Source organism: Argentina silus (assembly GCF_951799395.1).
Source record: "Argentina silus genome assembly, chromosome: 11".
In the NCBI taxonomy this organism is placed as follows: domain Eukaryota; kingdom Metazoa; phylum Chordata; class Actinopteri; order Argentiniformes; family Argentinidae; genus Argentina; species Argentina silus.
Window position 1 is genome coordinate 9,210,718 of NC_139665.1, and position 22,459 is coordinate 9,233,176.

Here is a 22,459-nt window from a genome sequence, read left to right on the forward strand (position 1 = left end):
GCATCAAAGTGCAGTATCATTATTTTTTAACATCATAGTCATCCGCATCCACTGTTCCTGTGGTAGAGGAAAGGTTGGAGTACAATCTTGTTGTGAGGAGCAGTGAGAAAGCAGAGGCATGGGGGAGGGAAAGATATATCACCTCTGAGCAGATTACTTCCTTCCTCCCACCTGGAAGCAGCTCCAGTACCTATTTACAGGTTTCACAGTTTCTCCTCTCTGTTAACCCTCTCAGCTGCCTCTCAGAACCGCAGCAGACCAAACACACACTGTTTAGGCCCTACAACACAGTTTCCCCTCTCTGTTAACCCTCTCAGCTGCCTCTCAGAACCGCAGCAGACCAAACACACACTGTTTAGGCCCTACAACACAGTTTCCCCTCTCTGTTAACCCTCTCAGCTGCCTCTCAGAACCGCAGCAGACCAAACACACACTGTTTAGGCCCTACAACACAGTTGGGTTTAAAGGTGCAATCTGTGGGGTTCAAGCTTTCAAAAAGCTTCCTGTAATGACTATGTTATGTCTGTAGCGATCAGGGAATGACATCCCTTGAAATAAATATTTCATTTATGAATGCCCGAAAAGTGCTTTTGAAATTACAACTCGGTTTGGATACAAACATGTTGTTACGCGCCAGGGGTGTTCTAGGGGAGTGGACTCACTGGTTTTTGCCTTTCTGTCTCTGGTGGCTGCCTCTTCAAATTGTGCTCACATGCAGAAACACAACAGCTAATGTCCGACACTGCAAGTCCATTTCGGGGGGGTTATATTATTATTACGGAGGATGTTGTAGTTTGGAACTTCGATCTGAGAATCTTTGGTGGGTCTTTCCCAGTTGAATGTGGGTTTCAAGTAGGTGTTAAGTTTAGGTGTTGTAAAACTGATGATCTTTGTTGAAAATGTGCATCAGCACACTCAGGGTTAACCGCTAATAATAGAACTGAGCATGTGCACTGGCCTCTCCAATGACCTCTAACCTGAGGGGCAAAACTGAACAGAACACAGCCCTGTCCAGAAACAATCCTTAGCCCCTACTCCATAGAAACGTGTAGATCTGAAAGGATTGGGGTATGGCAAGATGTAATCTCGTTCCCAGACACTTCCACCCAATATGCTTGGAAGGTCTGGTGGACCAACTCGTCAAACTTGGCCTTCATTTACCCAATACAAAGATCGGGAAAAACCTCACATGAATCGTCTCTCACAGCACCTTCCCCCCCAAGGCTTGCACACCACACTTTCTGATTCGGAGCCACACCTTTGCAGTGGTGTAATTGGCTAACATCAAATAATGCCAAAATACTCTTTATCTAGGAAATAGATAGATAAAGAATTTCCTAGTCTACTCGCATCTCTGGTTAGTTTTGATTTCATTAGCCAGTTTAAAATCTACAGATTCCCCCCCGAAAAGACGAACGGATCCTAAGAAACACTGTTTAAGTTGGTTCCTCTTGGTTGCATCTGTCTGTGGACGCTGTGCAGAAATGTTCATGATGTGCACGGTGTCATTGCAAGTTGTAGGCCTCGACAGAAAGAGCCAGCCAGAACTACACCACACACGATGATGACTAAAACCAGTAGTAGATTCTGAATCTCAAAAATAGACCTAGGCTCTACTCCTTCCTGTGCCGATCTAAGAGAATTGAATGTGAGCGATATGATAATACGACTGGCCTGTTGAGGGGGGCAGGGTGGAGCGTCTATCCTATGCAATTGTTGGGACAAGTTTGGGACGATGAGAGAGACATTGAGGAAGTAGAGTGGAAGAGGAAGGAACAGATGAGGTCACTAAGTCTGGGAGCAGCGCAGATCTGTCTTTTCATGATATACTGGACTTCCCTCTGTTTCTTATTGCTGTGCTGGTCCTATAAGCACAGCAATAAGACACAACCCATCGAGTGCCTGCTGTCTAGCCTGCTAGCACACATTCGACCACAACCCTGGCTATTACATTTGAATGTATCCTGTGTTCTCTTGCTCCCTCACTCTCTCTGCCTTCTTTCTTTCTTTCTTTCTTTCTTTCTTTCTTTCTTTCTTTCTTTCTTTCTTTCATTCTTTCTTTCTTTCTTTCTCCCCTTTGTGGATGAATGAGGTTGAGGGAGAGGTCAGCTATAATCCAGCAGTTGTTTTCCTGTGTAGCCAGCTTGGAACTTCCTGTTCCTGTTGCCTTCTGTGAGTGTGATGTGTATTTAACCTTAAAATGTATCCCTCCGTCTTCTCTCCCTTGAAGAAATCAGTGGTATGACGTTACTTGATGAGGGATAGCAGTGCAGGTGAAAACATTCCAACCCCTGTTAGATCTGAGTGAAAGGACGGAAGACAGGAAGAAGGGATGCATTTCTAAAGTATATGACCCCGGAATCTGCCTGTGGCAAGCTAAGACCAGACTTCTGTAGCCCCCAAGCTTGCTGGCAAGCTGGGACTAGAAAGTTGTAGCCTCTGGGCTTTTTGGCTATCTAGATGTCTGGCAGCTATACAGCTTCAGATGGATCCTGTCTGAACCACGTCCTCACCGCCCGGAGGCATAGAAGAAAAGGAGGGAGTGTTCTACCCTAAGGTGAAGTCTCCATACTTTCTTGGAGGAATAGGCCTTTGACCCTCTCGATTCTCTCACAAAGAAACAAAGAGTCCCCTCTTGCTTGTCCTGACTAACTGTTGAAACACTAATGTGGTCTAGGCAATGATGGATATAAATCAGTGTATAACTCAGTGGGTGTAGGTTATATGACATTACAGCCATGCCCAGAGAACACAATGAGACAAGGTATTTGAGAGTTGACTCTGAGCCAGGGTAGCTGGAAGGCTGAGAGATGGGGGGGGATGGGAGGACAGAGAGAGAGAGAGAGAGAGAGAGAGAGGAGGAGGAGGAGGAGGAGGAGGGGGAGGATGGGGGAGGGGGGAGAGAGAGAGCTGGCGCACAGAATAAAGCAGTACTCCCTCTCGCAGGGAGCGAGGGCTTTATATAATGGGCAGGTAGAGTGCAGACACACACACATATGCACACACCATCCACTCTTACCAACACACACACACACACACACACACACACACACACTGCAGAGCAGTTTTGCCTTGCACGACTTTGTCAGCTTCATCTTCCAGACAATCGCCTAGAAATGAGGAACTACATCTTGGTTAGCCAGAAAGTCAGTAAGACAACCCTGCAGGCCTATACTGTATACCAGTCAAATGTCAATGTACTTTACATTGTTCGCCATATGCAGTGGAACCAATTGAATAGTTAAGGATGTATTGAAACTCCAAGGGAAATTAAGCACACCTCAAATACTCGTTGTTTTTGCCATAATCAAACTCAGGTCTGGTGTACCTTGCGATGTGCTGATGCGCTGAGTGAGTTTTTGACTTTGCGTGGATTGGCTAATCCCTTCACCCCTCTGGTTATCCAGCGGGATTAGGGTTTTGGGGGAAGGTGATCCAGGGTTGGGATTGGACTGTAGGATACAGCAAAGCTCTAGATTACAGAGCTACAGAGGCTCAAAACCGCAGACTCTCTGGGACAAACAGTACAGAGTAGACAAACTTCCAGAGAACAGAAACATGATGGGTTCCATTTCAACACTCTCTGTCTTTAAGGATGTTCAGATCCATACACAGTAACCAGACCTTAGTTCAAATAGGCTACATAAAAATGAATGCATTGAGGTTTGCTGGATTTATTTGGCTTGGAGTTTGTTTGCACTTTTGGGACTATTCCATTGGTTCCATAGTATTTGTTTTCCCTTCAGTTATGCTTGATTGATCTTGCCTGTTGCAGGGGAACCAATGGATTAGTCCCAAAAGTGCAAACCCCCTCCACATGGCACTGTAGTACTAGGCACTCAAAGTATTTGAAAGAAAACCCACATTTGCACAATACACTTAGGTAATAAACCGTGGTGACCAATAAGCCTGACAGTTTAGTCGTTTGCTTTGAGAATATGGACCACCAAGATGTGTTGAATATATATGTTACTTAGAAGAAGGGGCCATTTTGTTCAATGTTTCTTCTCACTGTCTTTATCAGCCTACAGGCAGGCACAAGGGAGATTGTATCATAAAACCTCACCTATTTCTGTCAGCTTTCAGCGAGCTGCAGGTTTAGGTTTTGGTTCAGTCTGAATTTGTTATAACACAGGGTATGAGTGTGGCAGGGGAAGATGGTGGAGGTAAACTTTCCTCATCCCATTCCATGAATTACAATGAGCCTGTCCTCCGTTATCTACCTCCACCAGCCTCCCTTGATGTGGGTGGTTGTCTGACTGCCTTGTGTGTGTGCGCAATTCACAACATGCACCTTTTGCGTGTGGTGGTTGTGCATTGTGTGTGTATGTACGTTTGCGTATTCACAGGCTTTCTGTGTGAGCGTAAGCACTTTCTTTGCATGCGTGCCATTTGTGTGTGTGTGTGTGTGTTTGTGTGTGTTCTGTCGTGTGCGGGCATCTTTTGTGCAGGTGCTGGCCTCTGTGTGTTGTTCTTTTAGGATATCCCACACAAGATAAGATGTGTGTGTGAGAGAGCGTCTCGTATTAGTGTGTATGACTGACAATGCTGTTGCCTCCTGTCTCATACCTTCTGTAATGAAATTGGTGTTTATTACTAGCCACAGCAGTGGTGTAGCCCCTGTGCTTCTCCTGACAGATGAAACATTCAAAGAGGCTACACACACACACACACACACACACACACACACACACACACATTCGCAGCACAGCCTACATCTTCAAAGCACCGTTTTGCTGCCTGTTTCCTCTCATTATGTGTGTCCTGAGTTGAAGGTGGTGGTGGGGAAGAGAGAGAGAGAGAGAGAGAGAGAGAGAGAGAGAGAGAGAGAGAGAGAGAGAGAGAGAGAGAGAGAGAGAGAGAGAGAGAGAGAGAGAGAGAGAGAGAGAGAGAGAGAGAGAGAGAGAGAGAGAGAGAGAGAGAGAGAGAGAGAGTCTGTCTGTCTGTCTGTCTGTCTGTCTGTCTGTCTGTCTGTCTGTCTGTCTGTCTGTCTGTCTGTCTGTCTGTCTGTCTGGGGTACAATAGATGTTTGTTGAAGTAAATACGTGCATCCAGGCACGTGAGTAAAGAGAGTAATTACTAAAGTGGAAACTAGAAATCCCCAATCACACTTGTAGGCTTTGTCAAGGCAGGCACTAGCATCCACGGCAGAATGAGGTGGTGGTGTCAAGTTTCAGACCGGGAAAGTGTGAGTGTGCACAATAAGGTGAAGGTGAGAAACTGTCTCGAAAACGTTGTTTTTCATGAGAATGAAAACCCGTCATTTCGGGGACAATGGCGTCATGACATTGACCTAAAACCGTGGCTGAACGCACGAGAAAAAAAAAACCCTCTTTGATCCCGAGATAAAATAACAATTAAGGTGGACATTAATACACCCAATCCCCCGGTCTGGTCTGCGTCTGTTTCGTGTGCAGTCGTGCAAGCCGTGGACGCTTGGAACCCTGCGATGTGAGTGCTTTTTCAGTACGTTGTGTGTTTTTTGCGTAAGAGTGGGTGAGCGTGAGGGTGTGGTGTGTGTGTGTGTGTGTGTGTGTGTGTGTGTGTGTATGTGTGTGTGTGTGTGTGTGTGTGTGTGTGTGTGTGTGTGTGTGTGTGTGTGTGTGTGTGTGTGTGTGCATTATAGGCTGTTCCTCTTGCCCTTTTTTGGTGATATCTTTTTCATCTCTACCGCAGTAGCGCCTATGTTGGGTTTAATTTAGATGATCTCTATCTGTCAAGTCAACAGTGAAGTCCCCCCTCCTCCCCCCTCCCCTCCCCTCCCCTCCTCCTTTCACAAGCCCTCACGTCTGCCTCTCTCTTTCTGTTTTCACTGGAGCTGTGGAGAATTTAATTTGTTTTGGACTCCCCTCCCCCCCCCCCCCTCTCTCTCTCTCTCTCTCTCTCTCTCTCTCTCTCTCTCACTCCATCGTTCACTCCCACACTCCCTAGGCCTAGGACAGAGGGTGTTAACACTCGCTGCCAACAGGCCTGCTACTCTGCCCCCCCCTTAGTCAAAAGAAAACACACACCACATCACACGTGCGACTCAGGGAGAGAGACAGAAACAGGTGTGATGTTTCATTGTAATCCGTTATGTCATGAAGTCACTGACTTGTCTTTAGAAACGGCATTGGATTTGGGTAGAGAGGGAGGAAGAAAGAGGAAAGATGAGGCTAAATGTTTCCTAGTGTTTAAGGAGGAGCCGTGATTGGGTCTAGGCTTGCGAGTTGACCCCAAGTAACATAGGAATGATCTCATAGGGAGGTCGCACTTCGCTTCTGGCCACTGACGTGACGTGATCTTTGGCCCTTTCAATCCATGCACGCACACACACACCCACACCCACACTCACACTCACACACACACTCACACACACACACCCACCCACACATAGGCAAAGTTGAAATGCTGGAGCTATGAGCTATGCTATCAGTTTACACGTCACGCTGGACCTTATTTGAATTTCGGAGTGTGAATCTTCTGAGTGCTTACGCTGTAGGCTTATCATACTGATACTGGATGTAGTAAAAGGCACTAGCATCTTATGCTCTGAAGGTAGGATGAACCAGCTCTGACAGAGGCGGACGGTAGAGTGTACTGCATTAACCCCCGACCCTCCCCACCCATCATTTGGTGCTCCTGTCCATTTTCACTCAGAGCCTCATCATGAACACAGAGTGAGTTTCAATGTAATATATATATATATATTATTTTATTTTTTTTAAACCGCTTGAGCTTTGAAATGTCATTGTCTCTATGGGACAACTTGCCATTGTGACTTAACTCTCTTTTTTTATTTTATTTTTTAGAGTGCCGCTCAAAGCTCCACTAGGGCACCAAAGATAAAAAATAAATCAAAAAGGTTTAATAAGTGGGGGCTGGTCCCGCTTTTTTGCAGTCAAGAGAGATTTTTTTTGCAGCCAGATTTTCTCTTCTAAAGTCATATATTAACCTTGCTTTTCCTTTGATTTCTAGGCATCAAATCAATTAGAAGTCTCTCTCTGACATCCTTGTGCTCCACTGTCACTTTTCATTTACATGGTAACCAGCCTTTTGAAAAAACTCTATTATAATATCATTTGTATAGTGTTGTGACGCAATACTGTGAGACAAGTGTATTTTGTATTAAAAAATAGCAGCAAATGGCTTAGGCACATCTAACATTGATATTGTTTCTATTTATTTGACTCTTTTTCTAAACAGGTGCATTTAATATTATTAACATTTTTCTTATTGAAAACCATAGCAGAATATCAAAGGTCTGGGAGTGACAAGGCAAAAACTGTGAAATCCAGACAAAAAATACTTTTAATGAACAGAATTGAGACTTAAGTTATTTTGGTGTCAACTTAATATATGTAAAAGAAAAAGATCAAAACAATTATTTATTTATTTATTTATTATTATTTTGTTTTTAATATAAATGTACCCCTGAGACACAAAAAAAGCCTATATCACCCCAACCCATTTCATATAGACCTATCTACAGTGCATTCTGAAAGTATTAAGACCCCTTCACTTTTTCCACATTTTGTTATGTTACAGCCTTATTCTAAAATGGATGAAATTAATTTTTTCCTTCATTAATCTATACACAATACCCCATAATGACAAAGCCAAAACAGGTTTTTAGAAATGTTTGCTAATTTATTAAAAAAATAAAAAACTGATATCACATTTACTCAATACTTTGTTGAAGCACCTTTGGCAGCGATTACAGCCTCAAGTGTTCTTGGGTATGACGCCACAAGCTTGGCACAACTGTATTTGTTTAGGAGTTTCTCCATTCTTCTCTGCAGAGCCTCTCAAGCTCTGTCAGGTTGTATGGAGAGTGTTGGTGCACAGCTATTTTCAGGTCTCTCCAGAGATGTTCGATCGGGTTCAAGTCCGGGCTCTGACTGGGCCACTCAAGGACATTCAGAGACTTGTCCCGAAGCCACTCCTGCGTTGTCTTGGCTGTGTGCTTAGGGTCGTTGTCCTGTTGGAAGGTGAACCTCCGTCCCAGTCTGAGGTCCTGAGCTCTCTGGAGCAGGTTTCCATTAAGGATCTCTCTGTACTTTGCTCTTTTCATCTTTCCCTCGATCCTGACTAGTCTCCCAGTCCCTGCTGCTGAAAAACATCCCCACAGCATGATGCTGCCACCACCATGCTTCACCGTAGGGATGGTATTGGCCAGGTGCCTGGTTTCCTCCAGACATGACGCTTGGCATTCAGGCCAAAGAGTTCAATTTTAGTTTCATCAGACCGGAGAATCTTGTTTCTCATGGTCTGAGAGTCCATTAGGGGCCTTTTGGCAAACTCCAAGCAGGCTGTCGTGCTTTTTACTGAGGAGTGGCTTCCATCTGGCCACTCTACCATAAAGGCCTGATTGGTGGAGTTCTGCAGAGATGGTTGTCCTTCTGGAAGGTTCTCCCATCTACACAGAGGAACTCTGGAGCTCTGTTAGAGTGACCATTGGGTTGTTGGTCACCTCCCTGATGATTGACCTTCTCCTCCTATTGCTCAGTTTGGCCAGGCGGCCAGCTCTAGGAAGAGTCTTGGGGGTTCCAAACTTCTTCCATTTAAGAATGATGGAGGCTACTGTGTTCTTGGGGACCTTCAATACTGCAGAAATGTTCTTGTACCCTTCCCCAGATCTGTGTCTCGACACAATCCTGTCTCGGAGGTCTATGGACAATTCCTTCAACCTCATGGCCTGGTTTTTGCTCTGACATGCACTGTCAACTGTGGGACCTTATATATACAGGTGTGTGCCGTTCCAAATCATGTCCGATCAATTGAATTTACCACAGGTGGACTCCAATCAAGTCGTAGAAACATCTCAAGGATGATCAATGGAAACAGGATGCACCTGAGCTCAATTTCGAGTGTCATAGCAAAGGGTCTGAATACCTATGTAAATGTGATTGGTTCAGATGGGAACCGGATTTTTATTATAAATTAAACATTTCTAAAAACCTGTTTTCGCTTTGCGATGATGGGGTATTGTGTGTAGACTGATGAGGAAAAAAATGAATCCATTTTAGAATGTTTTATATTAGAATCCAGAAGAAGTGTATATGCTCTATGATCTCACTGCTCGAAGCCGGAGTCTAGATTTCCCCAGCCAGTTGGAAAGCTGGTATTCTAAGCAGTACGTAAGTGGCTCGAAAAAATGAGAGGGAACATTTTTGGTACACGATGTAACAAAGCACCCGATGCAGCAACAATGAGCTGACAATAAAAGAACAGAAAACATCAGGAGACAACGTGTAACGTTCCTGCGAGGGTAGAATCATTATTTCAGTTATTTCTGCGACCTTCCCAGGTAGCGTGAGCCCGCTAATCAGGCGTGGGCTATTCAGTGTCTTAGAACGTGTGTTTTAACGTGTGGTGAACTGTGTGTGGGTGATCAGCAATTTAGACGCAGGCAAGAGTGTGCGAGAAGTTGATTGCGGATTGAATATGTCACTGTCACCTCGGTGACTACAATATAGCTCTCTCCTTGTGAACCGTACTAAACTTTGATTCGTAGGCTATATGTTGTACCAATCTCATGATGGGTATAGGGTGGGTAAATTGGTGTATCATGCCCAGGGTGGGTATGTGGTAAATCGCTTAAAAAAACGATCGGTCTTAGAGCTGGGCAAATGGAATATGAACAAGTCATCCAAGGACCAGGCCCCTTAGGAAGAAGGAGGGTGCGGGAGGGATGGAGGGGAGGAATGAGAGAGGGAGAGAGGGAGAGAGGGAGAGCGGGGGACAGAAAGACAGAGATGGAGAAGGAGAGCTTTCTGTCGTCCATCTGCCTGTCTCTTCTCCAGCACCGGTATTTGTCTTCTCTCTTCCCTTTTTCAGGCCAGAGGAATGTTACACATCCGCAGTCAGTGTGAGAGAGGGGAAAGGGATTGTGTGTGTGTGTGTGTGTGTGTGTGTGTGTGTGTGTGTGTGTGTGTGTGTGTTTGTTTGTCTATAGTGTGTTTTTGTAAGTGTGTTTTTGTAAGTGTGTAAGTGTTTGTGCATTTGTGTGAGTCAGTGTGAGAGTGTGAGTGTGTACATGTGTGTTGAGCAGCACTGTCTTCCCATGTCGCGAGCCAGCCCTACCAACACATGCATATTTCATAGAGCTGACAATTTACCTAGCCTTCAGGGGAGAGGAACTGCTTGGCCACAGGAATAATTGTGTGTCTGTGTTGTGTCTGTGTGTCTCTGTCTGACAAGCTTTCTTTATGCAGCTCGGCTGTGTGTTTGAGGATCTGACTGTGTTTGTTTAGACTGTGTGGTTAGTGTGTGTTACTGTGTTTGAGTGTGTTAAAGGTAGGCTATATTTGAGTGTTTTCTGTGTTTGTGTTGCGTATGCCTGTGTATGCATTTCCTCCACCTCTAAGCATTCAAATCACTGCCGATTTGTGTATTGTGTGTATTGTGTGTGTGTATTGTGTGTGTGTGTGTGTGTGTGTGTGTGTGTGTGATAAATCGACTGCTCTGTGTTTGGCCTGTAAACATTGGCTTGGTGGCAGAGCTAAGATGTTGGGCTAGCTAGTAACACTGCCTGGGTATTGGTGGGAGCAAAAGGTGTGTGTTAGAGCAAGAGAGAGAGTGAAGAGTGATGGAGTCGTGTGTGTGTGTGTGTGTGTGTGTGTGTGTGTGTGTGTGTGTGTGTGTGTGTGTGTGTGTGTGTGTGTGTGTGTGTGTGAGAGTAGCTTAGGGGAGGTTTTGTCCTGTGTTAAACCATAGGCTTTATCTCTCCCCTGTCATTGAGAGAGAGATGATATGGAAAGGTCTCTCAGAGTCCTAGGCCTACAAGGGGTTATTAGAGGCTAGGGATATACAGTTGTGTGGGTGTGTGTGTGTGGGTGGGTGGGCTGGGCTGGGTGTGGGTGTCAGGACTTACAGATTAGGTATGTGATGATTGATAGAATAGACAATTGACGTCTAATTAGGGCAGAATTAGTCACGGCTCGTCTCCCCATTCGTGCCTGATAACCTTCAAGCCTTCAACTCACACAGGCAAGCACGTCTGCGATAGGAACCAGATCACGCCTTTCCCCTCAGAGAGAGCCTCGGCGAAGCTAGCTGTTGAATCGCTGTTGAACGTTTCGTTCAAGTTTCCAAATTTGGTTTCAAGGAAACCAGTTTGTCGTTGTTGGGGGAGGGGGTGGGAGGGGGGGGCGTTATTGTAAAGTAGGTTATGTGGAAGACCACTGGACATGTGATGTGATAGGCTACGCTCCTTCACTCATTACTGTCCTGACTCTCGAGGGCAGTCCCTCCTGTCACACTGTGCTCGGGTGAGTCTCACTCAACCCTCACCCTTCTTCCCTCTCTCTCTCTCTCCATCCCTCCTCCTCCTCCCCCCCCCAATAGCAAATGGTGATGAGCCTGCGCGTGTCAGAGCTGCAAGTGCTTCTGGGATACGCCGGGCGCAACAAACACGGACGCAAACACGAGCTCCTGACCAAGGTGAGGGTCACATGACTCCCTTCTCCCTTCTCCTTCAGGAGCGCTTCACTCTGCTGCCGGGCCGAGGCCGGCGGAGGTAGACATCGGAGGACGGGGGCTCGTTGTCGTGCACGGAACGAGGAACGAGGAAACTATCAAACCGTTTTCCGACATTCCGGTTTCTACCTCCGCCGGCCTCCCCTGGCTCTGCCGGAATGAAAAGTGCTGTGTAACGATGAAGGTAGGATTATTCTGATGATTATTATTAGGATAACAACATTACGTCATGTTTTCTCATCCGTAAGGCCCTACACCTGCTGAAGCCCGGATCCAGCCCCGCCGTCCAGATGAAGGTCAAAGAACTCTACCGCCGACGATTCCCTTCCAAGATGATCTCTCCCTCGGAGCTGACCCTGCCCGGACCGCACCACCCGGCCTCCGGAGGGGTGGCGGGGGGGGGCGGCGGAGGAGGAGGAGGGGGCGGGGGGGCGGCCCTCCCCGTGGGGCTCACCCAGCTGGCCTACGAGGGCCACGGAGGGCACGGGGGGGCGCCTTCCCCTGCGGTGCTCCTGCCGCTGTCGTTGCTGGGGCCCGGGAAGCACGAGCTGAGCGGGCTGGCCCACCACCTGCCCACCTCGGCCACGCTGCACCCGGTCCACCCAGACGTGAAGCTGCAGAGGCTGCCCTTCTACGACATGCTGGACGAGCTCATCAAACCCACCAGCCTAGGTGAGGAGGGCTGTTGTTGGCGAGGGGTGGGCTGCTGTGTGTGTGGCCTGGGGTGTGGCCTGGTGTGTGTGTGTGTGTGTGTGTGTGTGTGTGTGTGTGTGTGTGTGTGTGTGTGTGTGTGTGTGTGTGTGTGTGTGTGTGTGTGTGTGTGTGTGTGAAGGTGAGGAGGGATGAGGCCAGGGGAGGTGTGTGTGTGTGTGTGTGTATGGGGGTGAGGAGGGATCAGGCTAGTAGGGAGGGTGTGTGTGTGTGTGTGGTTGGAGATGGGGGATGGTGATTGGTGTGCTTGTGTTGGTGATGGTCATGGGGGATTTGAGGATGTGTGTGTGTGTGTGTTTCCCACCATTTGGCTCTCTGTCGTTCATTTTCAGATATTGTACCGTCTGTGTTCCTCCATGTGAGGCCGATATATATATATATATTCTCTCTCTCTCTCTCTCTCTCTCTCTCTGATCACTCTTAATTCACAACTGGTGCTGTTCCCTCCCTGCGCTCTGCGCTGTAGTTTGATGATAAGACTTGTCGTTTGTATTAGGTATGCATCACACACCCAGCTGCCCCTCGTGTGATATGAAAAAGTCCCCACACTGCTCAAACTTCAGTGCAAATATATGGAAATGTCTACATTTGCCTACATTACCATTTTAATGGAGGACGGGGCCATCTTGTGATTAATTTGCCTCCGGTGGCATGTACAAACACACTGCCCACAGCTATGTCTTCACGCCGCCTCTCCTTCACGGGCACGCCCTCTCTCTCTCTCTCTCTCCCTGTGTCTCTGTCTCCCGGGCACACACTCTCTCTCTCTCTCCCCCTCTCTCTTATGGGTTCTCTTGCTCTCTCTCTCTCTCTCTCTCCTTCTCTCTTTGTCTCTCGGGCACACTCTCTCTCTCCCTATCTCTCGTGGGTTCTCTTGCTCTCTCCCTCTCTTACACACACACACACACAGTCAGTCTCTCTCTTGCCCATTTTGCTCTTGTTGAATTTACATGCAAAGTGGTGAAATCATACAGGCATGCACCTGTGCCTGCAGTACACATTCCCCATCATTTGAAACACACTTGCACGCACACACACACACACACACACACACACACACACACACACACACACACACACACACACACACACACACACAAAACAGGTCCTGTATTTTCCGAATAAATAATGCATTTCGCTCACATTATTCTTCAGGGAGAGGGAGAGGGAGAGAGAGAGGGAGAGAGAGAGAGGGAGAGGGAGAGAGAGGGAGAGAGAGACTCTCTGTATTGGCTGGTATTGAGAGTAATCCTCAGCTGTAGCATTGCCCTCTTTCTCCTAATCAGAACATCAAGACACTCACCAAGCTCCTTGATTAATGGTCATTTGCCTACCCAGGCAGATACAGCCAGACTCTCTCTCTTTCTCTCTCACACTCCCTCTCTGGCTCACTCACTCACTCACTCACTCTTGCTCTCTCTGTTTCTCGCTCTCTGTTTATCTCTCGTTCTCCTCCCCTCCCCCCTCACTATTTCTCAATCTCTCACTCTCTCCGTCTATCATTAGCTCTCTTGCACTCCCACCACGCTCTCTCTCTCTCTCTCTCTCTCTCTCTCTCTCTCTCTCTCTCTCTCTCTCTCTCCTGCTGTTTATCCTCAGCTCTCTAACATTCCCCTCCCCCTCCTTATCTTTCTCTCGCTCTCTGTGTGTCTATCATTAGCCCTGCTGCCCTCCTATCTCTCCCTCTCCCTCCCCCCCCTCTTTCTCCTGCTCACTCTCCCCTCGCCTCTCCCCTCTCTCATTCTCCCTCTCCCTCCCCTCTCTCTCCTGCTCACTCTCCCCTCTCCCTCCCCTCTCTCTGCCCTCTCCCTCCCCTCTCACATCTTCCCTCCCCTCTCCCTCTCCCTCCTGCTCACTCTCCCCGCTCCCTCCGCTCTCACATCTTCCCTCCCCTCTCCCTCCCCTCTCACATCTTCCCTCCTCCCTCTCCCTCCCCTCTCTCTGCCCTCTCCTTCCCCTCTCTCATCCTCCCTCTCCCTCCCCTCTTTCTCCTACTCACTCCCCCCCCCCTCTCACCCCCCCCCCCCCCCCTCTCTCTCCAGTGTGACCACTAGCCCCCCTCCCCCTGTTACAGGCCTCTGTGTACTTCTCTGACTCTTCTCTGTGTTGGAGAATGATTGGCTGGCCTACAGTTCCCCAGCTAGACACCATAGTAAAGACCAGTTACTGCAGCTACATAGACTACATAGACTAGGACAGACCGTTGGCATTACATTGGCAAAACGGATGTTTCTTGAAACTCTCTCATCGTATCATCATCATCATCTTCTGCCATAGAACCACGCATGTACTTTATTCATTAGGAATATCAATGCGGTGCGCTGCATCCATAATACATGCTTTTAATCAACATGTACTTTGGGAAAGAGTGGAGGAACGTTTCAAATTTGATGAGGGTTTCATGCATAATGAGACATGCCTTTTTGCATTTGAATGTTTTCCTGAAATACAGGAGGAAAAATTTAACTTTTCTTGAAATGGTTCTTTTTTTGTCCATATTCGTCTTGGTCGACTCATTTCAATCTACGTTGTTGTGTATTCTGATGGTTAGAGATGTATAAGTTGATCTTAGATCCCTTCTCGTGTGTTATTAGTTAGTGTCTTGCTAGAAAAATAATAGAGTATAATAGATATTTGCCTTTGGCTTCACATCATTCCTTCGTGTTCATGAAATGGTCATCTCTCGTAGCCAAATCACGTTGTTCTCACCCCTCCTTTGGAGGTCCGGAGAATTTTAGATTCGCCGATCTGGCTTGGGTTGAACAGGACGAAGCGATGGGAGAACGCGCTCGCAATTTCATTGGATGTTACATTCCGAGAACCCTCCCCCCACATGTCTGTAGGATTATTTTGCAGAGTTGTTGTTGTTGTTTTTGTCGTCTTTGCTAGCTTGCAACATTGAAGAGAATTAAATAAAACCTGAAGGAACCTGAATTCAGTTTTTTTAGAGCTCCTCCCAGGGTATTTGGTTGGTTTGACGGGTCGCGAGGCGTCACACATTTCAAACAGGTTTCCACCCCTTTGTAGCTACTTTTCTGCAAAGGATTTCCCCCAGGCTTTGAAAGCCTGGTCTCAACGAGGTTAATGAAATGGCAACTCTCTCATCAGACAAGATGGCCATGGCATACAGCAAGGCCCTGAGAATGTATTAGATACTACACACACACACACACACACACACATATACATTCACACACAAGGAACGTGGGCTTAAGCGGCTTCAGGAAGAACCTTAGCTCAGCGTTTTAAGGGTCTAAGAGGAATTTTTATTGGTATGCTAACGCTGGCCGGAGTGTGCGTTACACAACTTCCTGTGTTTTGTTTTCATTAACATGAATAATTTCATGGAGCACCATGACTACGGAGCTGGTGCAGAAGTAGCCTCTTCTCACCACCACTGTATCTTTGACACAACGCCTGCTCTGCTTATACCACCATTCGGATGGTGAGACCACCAAAAGAAATGTCAAAGCAGGCAGAACTTGTGATATCTGATTGGTGCGATGACCTGTCAGTCATTTTATTTTGAACATCAACAGCCCACCCACATCCACATTTACATTTTACATTTACATTTTAGACATTTACCAGACGCCTTTATCCAAAGCAACTTATGACAAGTACACTTATCTAAAGTAAGTGAATCATCTGTACATCAGTCATCATAAGAAAAACAAATCTATGCTAGGACCAGGGGCCGTTGACAGTCACAATGCTAGAAGAAGTAAGGATTACTTTTTTACTCTGGGCCGCATAACTAGCCTCTGACTTCTCAATAACCATTGAACAGGCTATGTTTGTCTGTGGAGAGAGTACAGCGGTCATTCAGACATACCTGATCTCTAGCATGATCGCTGGTGTGAGCTCAGAGTTGCGTCTGTTCCCAGTCTGGCTGCAGTGCAGCAGGCCTTGGCTGCTATCTGAGGGGATGGACGGGATGGAGATTACATTGAGGAGGTTTTCTGCCTCGATAAGCTTGGAAAGACTAAAGCCTTTTATTATTGAGAGACCCCCAATCCTTTAGCTGAACTTTATTTCGTAGATCCTTGTTCAATGGAACAGCCCCCAAAGTGCTAAATCAAGCGCACCTCAAATAGACAGGGGAAAGCACTGCTGTTATGGTGGAGGGGTTGGGGGGTGGGTGGGTGGGGGGTGGGTGGTTGTGTGCCTGTATAAACTACGGTAGGAAAGAGATGCTTTTATCCTTGAGAGGCTGTATTATTTGCTGTTGTTGAGGGCAGGCTGTGCTGCTTTGTATCTGTCCTCTAGTGTTTGGTGAAGGACGTGTTGTGTGGGAGACAAAAGGTTGTGTCATGAGATTGTATTGGGTAATCAGGGTTAGGTTGTACTTGTAAGAGGTCAGGTCTTGCTTGCGAGTGAAGCGGTGTTTTTGGTGTGTGGGAGGGGGGGGAGGGGACGGGGGGACAGGATGTGTGTTATGTTAAGAGAGAGGTTTGGTTCTGTGTTGGCTAGTGGGGAGAATGTGGTGTGGGAACTTGGTCTTGTATTACGTGTGAGTGTGTGTGTGTATGCATGTGTGTATGCGTGTGTCTGTTAGCGTCTCCTACCTGCGTGTGTCTGTTAACGTCTCCTAGCATGCTGACAGCACCAACTCCGTAGTCATGGTGCTCCATGAAATTATTGATGTTAATGAAATTACCGTGTGTGTAGTTTATCAAACAAAGAGATGATGCCGCCGGCTAATGCACTCCAGCTGGTCTCTGAGCTCATTCTCTCTAGCTTAGCTCACGCCTCCTCACCTCCAGTCAGAACTGACTCCAGAGAACATATCCTCCTTATATTATTCGATTACAAAGACAGGTCTACAACTCCTTTGGGACGGTCATAGGAACAGTTGGTCCCATTAGTACAATGGTTAAGCGAATAAATCGTTTTTGAAAGTACCAAATTTGGCACAAAGGTATGTTTATACAGTATAGCTACAGCGAAAATGGCCGCAGACGGTCCCACTATTTTACAAACCTTTCATTTTGATTTGACTATTTTTTGATAATATCATGAAAGTTGGCGTAGATGTAGATGTACAGTGCATTTGGAAAGTATTCAGACCCCTCCACTGTTTCCACATTTTGTTATGTTACAGCCTTATTCTAAAATGGATTAAATTAATTTTTTCCCTCATCAATCTACACACAATACCCCATAATGACAAAGTGAAAACAGGTTTTTAAGAAATGTTTGCAAATTTATTAAAAATAAAAAACTGATATCACATTTACAGAAGTATTCAGACCCTTTACTCAGTACTTTGTTGAAGCACCTTTGGCAGCGATTACAGCCTCAAGTCTTCTTGGGTATGATGCTACAAGCTTGGCACACCTGTATTTGGGGAGTTTCTCCATTCTTCTCTGCAGATCCTCTCAAGCTCTGACAGGTTGGATGAGGAGCGTCGGTGCACAGCTATTTTCAGGTCTCTCCAGAGATGTTAGATCAGGTTCAAGTCCGGGCTCTGACTGGGCCACTCAAGGACATTCAGAGACTTGTCCCGAAGCCACTCCTGCGTTGTCTTGGCTGTGTACTGAGGGTCGTTGTCCTGTTGGAAGGTGAATCTTCGCTCCAGTCTGAGGTCCTGAGCGCTCTGGAGCAGGTTTTCAACAAGGATCTCTCTGTACTTTGCTCTGTTCATCTTTCCCTCGATCCTGACTTGTCTCCTAGTCCCTGTGCTGAAAAACATCCCCACAGCATGATGCTGCCACCACCATGCTTCACTGTAGGATGGTATTGGCCAGGTAATGAGCGGTGCCTGGTTTCCTCCAGATGTGACGCTTGGCATTCAGGCCAAAGAGTTCAATCTTGGTTTCATCAGACCAGTGAATCTTGTTTCTCATGGTCTGAGGGTCCTTTAGGTGCCTTTTGGCAAACTCCAAGTGGGCTGTCGTGCTTTTTACTGTGGAGTGGCTTCCGTCTGGCGGTTCTTGGTGGTTCCAAACTTCTTTAATTGAAGAATGATGGAGGCTACTGTGTTCTTGGGCCTTCTTGGTTTTTGCTCTGACATGCACTGTCAACAGTGGGACCTTATATAGACAGGTGTGTGCCGTTCCAAATCATGTCCAATCAATTGAATTTACCACAGGTGGACTCCAATCAAGTCGTAGAAACATCTCAAGGATGATCAATTGAAACAGGATGCACCTGAGCTCAATTTTGAGTGTCATAGCAAAGGGTCTAAATACTTATGTAAATGTGATATTTAAGGTTTTTATTTTTAATAAATTTAAATAAAACATTTCTAAAAACCTGTTTTCGCTTTGTCATGATGGGGTATTGTGTGTAGATTAATGAGGAAAAAAATGAATTGAATCCATTTTAAAATAAGGCTGTAACATAACAAAATGTGGAAAAAGTTAAAGGGTCTGAATACTTTCCGAATGCACTGTATGTACTTTAAAGAAGATTTCCATACAGAGCCACCACAGGGGGCCATAGCAAAATGGACGCTGACCTCTGTTGTCATGTACTGGTTCTGTCATACAGTAGCATAGCAAACCTCTCAAAAGGTGTGCGTCGCATCATGAGGAATATCACACGGTGCAGAGGACGGTTTTAGACGCATCTGTGAGCTCTGGCAGGAACGTTCTTTTATGGGCCAAGGACACCTGCAACTTGAATTGGCTGCCAGGTATTGGAAATTCCTGCCTGTTCCAAATGCCAAAGTTCATCATAATGGAAGATCTGGTGCCAGCACCCCAACGCCTGTGTCAACCGGATGCATTGTCATCTTGCAGTGGCCACGCGGTGCTGCATCTGCACTTAGTTTAAGTTGTCTTGGAAAACTGGTCATTTAATTTAGCAAAGTTTCAGTTAGCACAAAGGCAGTGGGCAGGTCTACGTCAATTAGTGGGCGGGGAGAATTGAAGGACATGAATTTCCATTGTCCTCGCAGGACCAGGATTTCACTGCGAATGTTGGGATCCATAATGATTTATTTCTTTTTTTGACAAATAAAATGACCATACTTTTAGAGTTGCAGGCAACAAATGTAACCACAAGTTGAAGTGTCTATGAAGTATTGTAGTCTTATATAATTGCATTTCATTATAATCATTTCATCATTTAATTGACCTTTTTGTTTCCTCTCTGTACCATTATTACTGTATGGTTATTGTTACAGTACTGTAATAGAGGATAATATGAAACATAAAAATAAATACATCACACGATCGCACAGACAAATGTGTGTGAGTGCGAGTGTGTGTGTGTGCGCGAGCGTGTCTGCGTCCTGAACCACAGGGCTCTACCAACCCCTCTTGGATCTCTCCACACACCAATCGCGAGAACAAATCAGATGCCAGAGAGACAGAGAGAGAGGGGGAGAGTGAGAGTGAGAGTGAGAGTGAGAGAGAGTGAGAGAGTGAGTGCTGTGTCTATTTATAGACCACGCGCCTGGAGAGGAGGAGGAGGAGGAAGAGACCGTTGTTCAGAACTGAACTGCAGGCTTGCATGATTGTATTTCTGTAGTGTGCACAGAGAGGCAGGCTGTTACAGAGCTATACTGTGAGGTGTCGTGGTGAATCCTGCTCCCCAGGTGCTGTTGGTACCCTATCCTGCCCACAGGGGAAACGGATGGTTGTCTGTATGAGATGAGAAACCTGGTTGCTCTGCCAATCATCTGGCGGGAATGGCCCTTGGTGGATTCTACCCTCTCCCTCCTGCACCCCTCAACCCCTCCTAAATGGAACATAATTTCCTCTTTAAACCCTGCTGTCAAGAGAGAGCGAGCGAGAGAGAGAGAGAGAGAGCCCGATATTATTCTGTAATCATTTGCCATAGAAGCACAGGCTGTTTGTGGGTGTGGGAGTGTGGGGGTGTGGGTGTGGGTCAGGGAACAGATTCAAAAGCGAGGCGATTGAGCTGCTGTCAGTACTGTTCAATGCAGTCCTATAGGCTGATGTAGCCGACAGTAGCCTACAGTAGCATCGGGGCGATTTTCTGTGTTTCAACCTGTGCACTCGAGCAGGTAACAAAGGAACCGAAGCTTAGATAGAGGCTGTGTATCCTGGCCTGAGATGATCTCGCTGCAGCTCGGAAAAGATTGCCTTGCGTAAGCCTGGGTTATTTATAGGGCCCCTTTTTTACCTGCAGTGAGACGATAGGGCCAAAGCCAGAGAGAGTGAGGTGTGTGTGCGTGCGTGTGTGTGTGTGCGTGTGCGTGTGTGTGTGTGTGCGTGTGCGTGTGTGTGCGTGTGCATACGTGCACGCACCGCATGTGTGTGTACCCCCTGTGTATGTGCTGTGTGTGTGTGTGCCGCATCTGTCTGACTGTCTGTCTCTCTGTCTGCCTGTCTGTCTTTGTGTGTAGCTTATCTACTCCCCCTGCTTGCCATTGATTGAAGTGGTTGAGCTTTTGGCAGTGTGTCAGAGTTAAGCTGTGACACTGTGGCCGTCTGAGGCAATGGCATTGAAAGATACTACAAGTTGTGGGGTGGATGCATTTGATTCAGTGGTGGGTATGTTATGTTTGACACACACACACACACACACACACACACACACACACAGTCACGTTTTCTCACTCTTCACTTTGGAGCGTTGATGACAGGTGGCTCAACTTCACCCTTCTTCTTTGACATGATTGTTTGTCCCCTGGTGGCTTTTCTGACCAGGTGTCAATCACTTTCTGTGAATTTTTTGGACGTGCATCTTGGAACAATACTGACGCAACAGCAGGCAAGGAATGTAACGCAGGGATTTGGTAGTACCTAAAGTTTTCTGGCCAATAACCTTTCTGTCCTACCCTATGCCATGTATACACAGGGTTCCTATGCAGGGCTGGAAAAGCAAAAAAAAAAACGATTGACGTAGTCTGGAAAAGACATCTGCCATTCCAGACCTATGCTATATGCAGAGTTCAGAATCGTGTTTAATATTTCCGAAGAGTCTGATCATTTACACAGATCTACGTTGAGGCATTACGTAGCTTGAGCCTATTTTCAGAGGTCATGAGACAGAGGTCATGAAGACGTGCCGAAATACAAACCCACAAATCAACTGAGCAGTCTGAAAATGGAGGTCTGGAAAAGTCTGGAATTTTTAAATGGAAAAAGTGTAGGAACCCTCCTGTTAGCGAGAAAAGAGATTAGACACACACACACACACACACACACACACACACACACTGAGGCTGCTGCACCCAGTCACAGTTTACAACTGAACCAGGTCCTGCAACCATATTAACCTGAAGTGTGTTCAACCATACTTAATTTGTTCTTATCTTTGTGGGTCATATGGTATTGTACATAATATGATTGGTACTATCATTGTGAAGCATGATGTAGCTAATATATAGGAGCGACTGTCTTTTGTTCTTCAAATGCTGAGGAAGGCGAAAGCCTGGAACGTGTCACTTTGACCGCTGCTATCATTATGAATTAAAACTACCAACAGTGATTCCAGTATTTGCAGGTTTTTTTCTTTTCAAATGTCTTTGTGACCCTGCACCCTGAAAACCAGCAAACATTTTTTGAGTGACTTGAGCATGCCAATTCTTCTTTCAAGTGTATTATTGTGGCAATAATTGTGACAAACTCACAGACTCAGCCTCTATAAACTCACAGAGGCTCAGCCTCTACAAACTCACAGAGGCTCAGCCTCTTCAAACTCACAGACTCAGCCTCTACAAACTCACAGAGGCTCAGCCTAAACAATGACTCTCAGACAGAGATTCCCCAATGGATCCTTTTTCCACAAGACGCTTCACAATGTTTTTTGGACTCCATGGGTTCCATGTCCCAACGCCACTGAAAGAAGAAAAAAAAAAGTGTATTCCACGGCAGCCCCTCGTCTCAGGATTGGAGGAATAAACAGATTCCACGGGTATCTGTAAGAATAAACAAAGAACCAACGCTGGATAAGAACGACAGCACCTTTTGCAAAAGACCCGGAGATGTTGGTGAGTGAGCATGTGAATGAGGAACTCTCCAGTGCGCTCCCAGAGATTACTGAGCCGCGGGAGGAGATGAGACTTTGATCCACAACAACTAAAGGATGTAGAGGAGCGGTGCTCTGCCCTGATTGAAACCAATCAGAAGGAAATCTCCAAGATCCAAGTTTCTAAAATACCGCCGAGACACTTGGGACTACAACAATGATCACATGGCTTCAGGGTGGGATGTGTAAACCCCACTGGAGACCTGGCTTGTAATCCAGCAGTCTATCCACAGATGAATCTGGGATTGAAAGCGCTGCTTCCAATACATGCCTTTGGGGCACGCCAAGATAGGCCCAACAAAACCCAACAAGCGTTCAGCCACAAGAAATGACCGACCCG

General features: G+C 46.5%; 1 protein-coding gene across 1 annotated transcript in view; it reads left to right on the top strand.

Moving 5' to 3' along the window:
* Window positions 1–22,459, top strand: part of pias1a (protein inhibitor of activated STAT, 1a) — a 38,079-nt gene that overhangs the window by 4,275 nt on the left and 11,345 nt on the right. Inside the window, exons 2-3 of the mRNA XM_083680392.1 lie at window positions 11,329–11,424; window positions 11,709–12,132. Coding sequence (XP_083536518.1) covers window positions 11,332–11,424; window positions 11,709–12,132 — 517 coding nt within the window. The 5' untranslated portion in view covers window positions 11,329–11,331. The remainder of the gene's footprint in view (window positions 1–11,328; window positions 11,425–11,708; window positions 12,133–22,459) is intronic.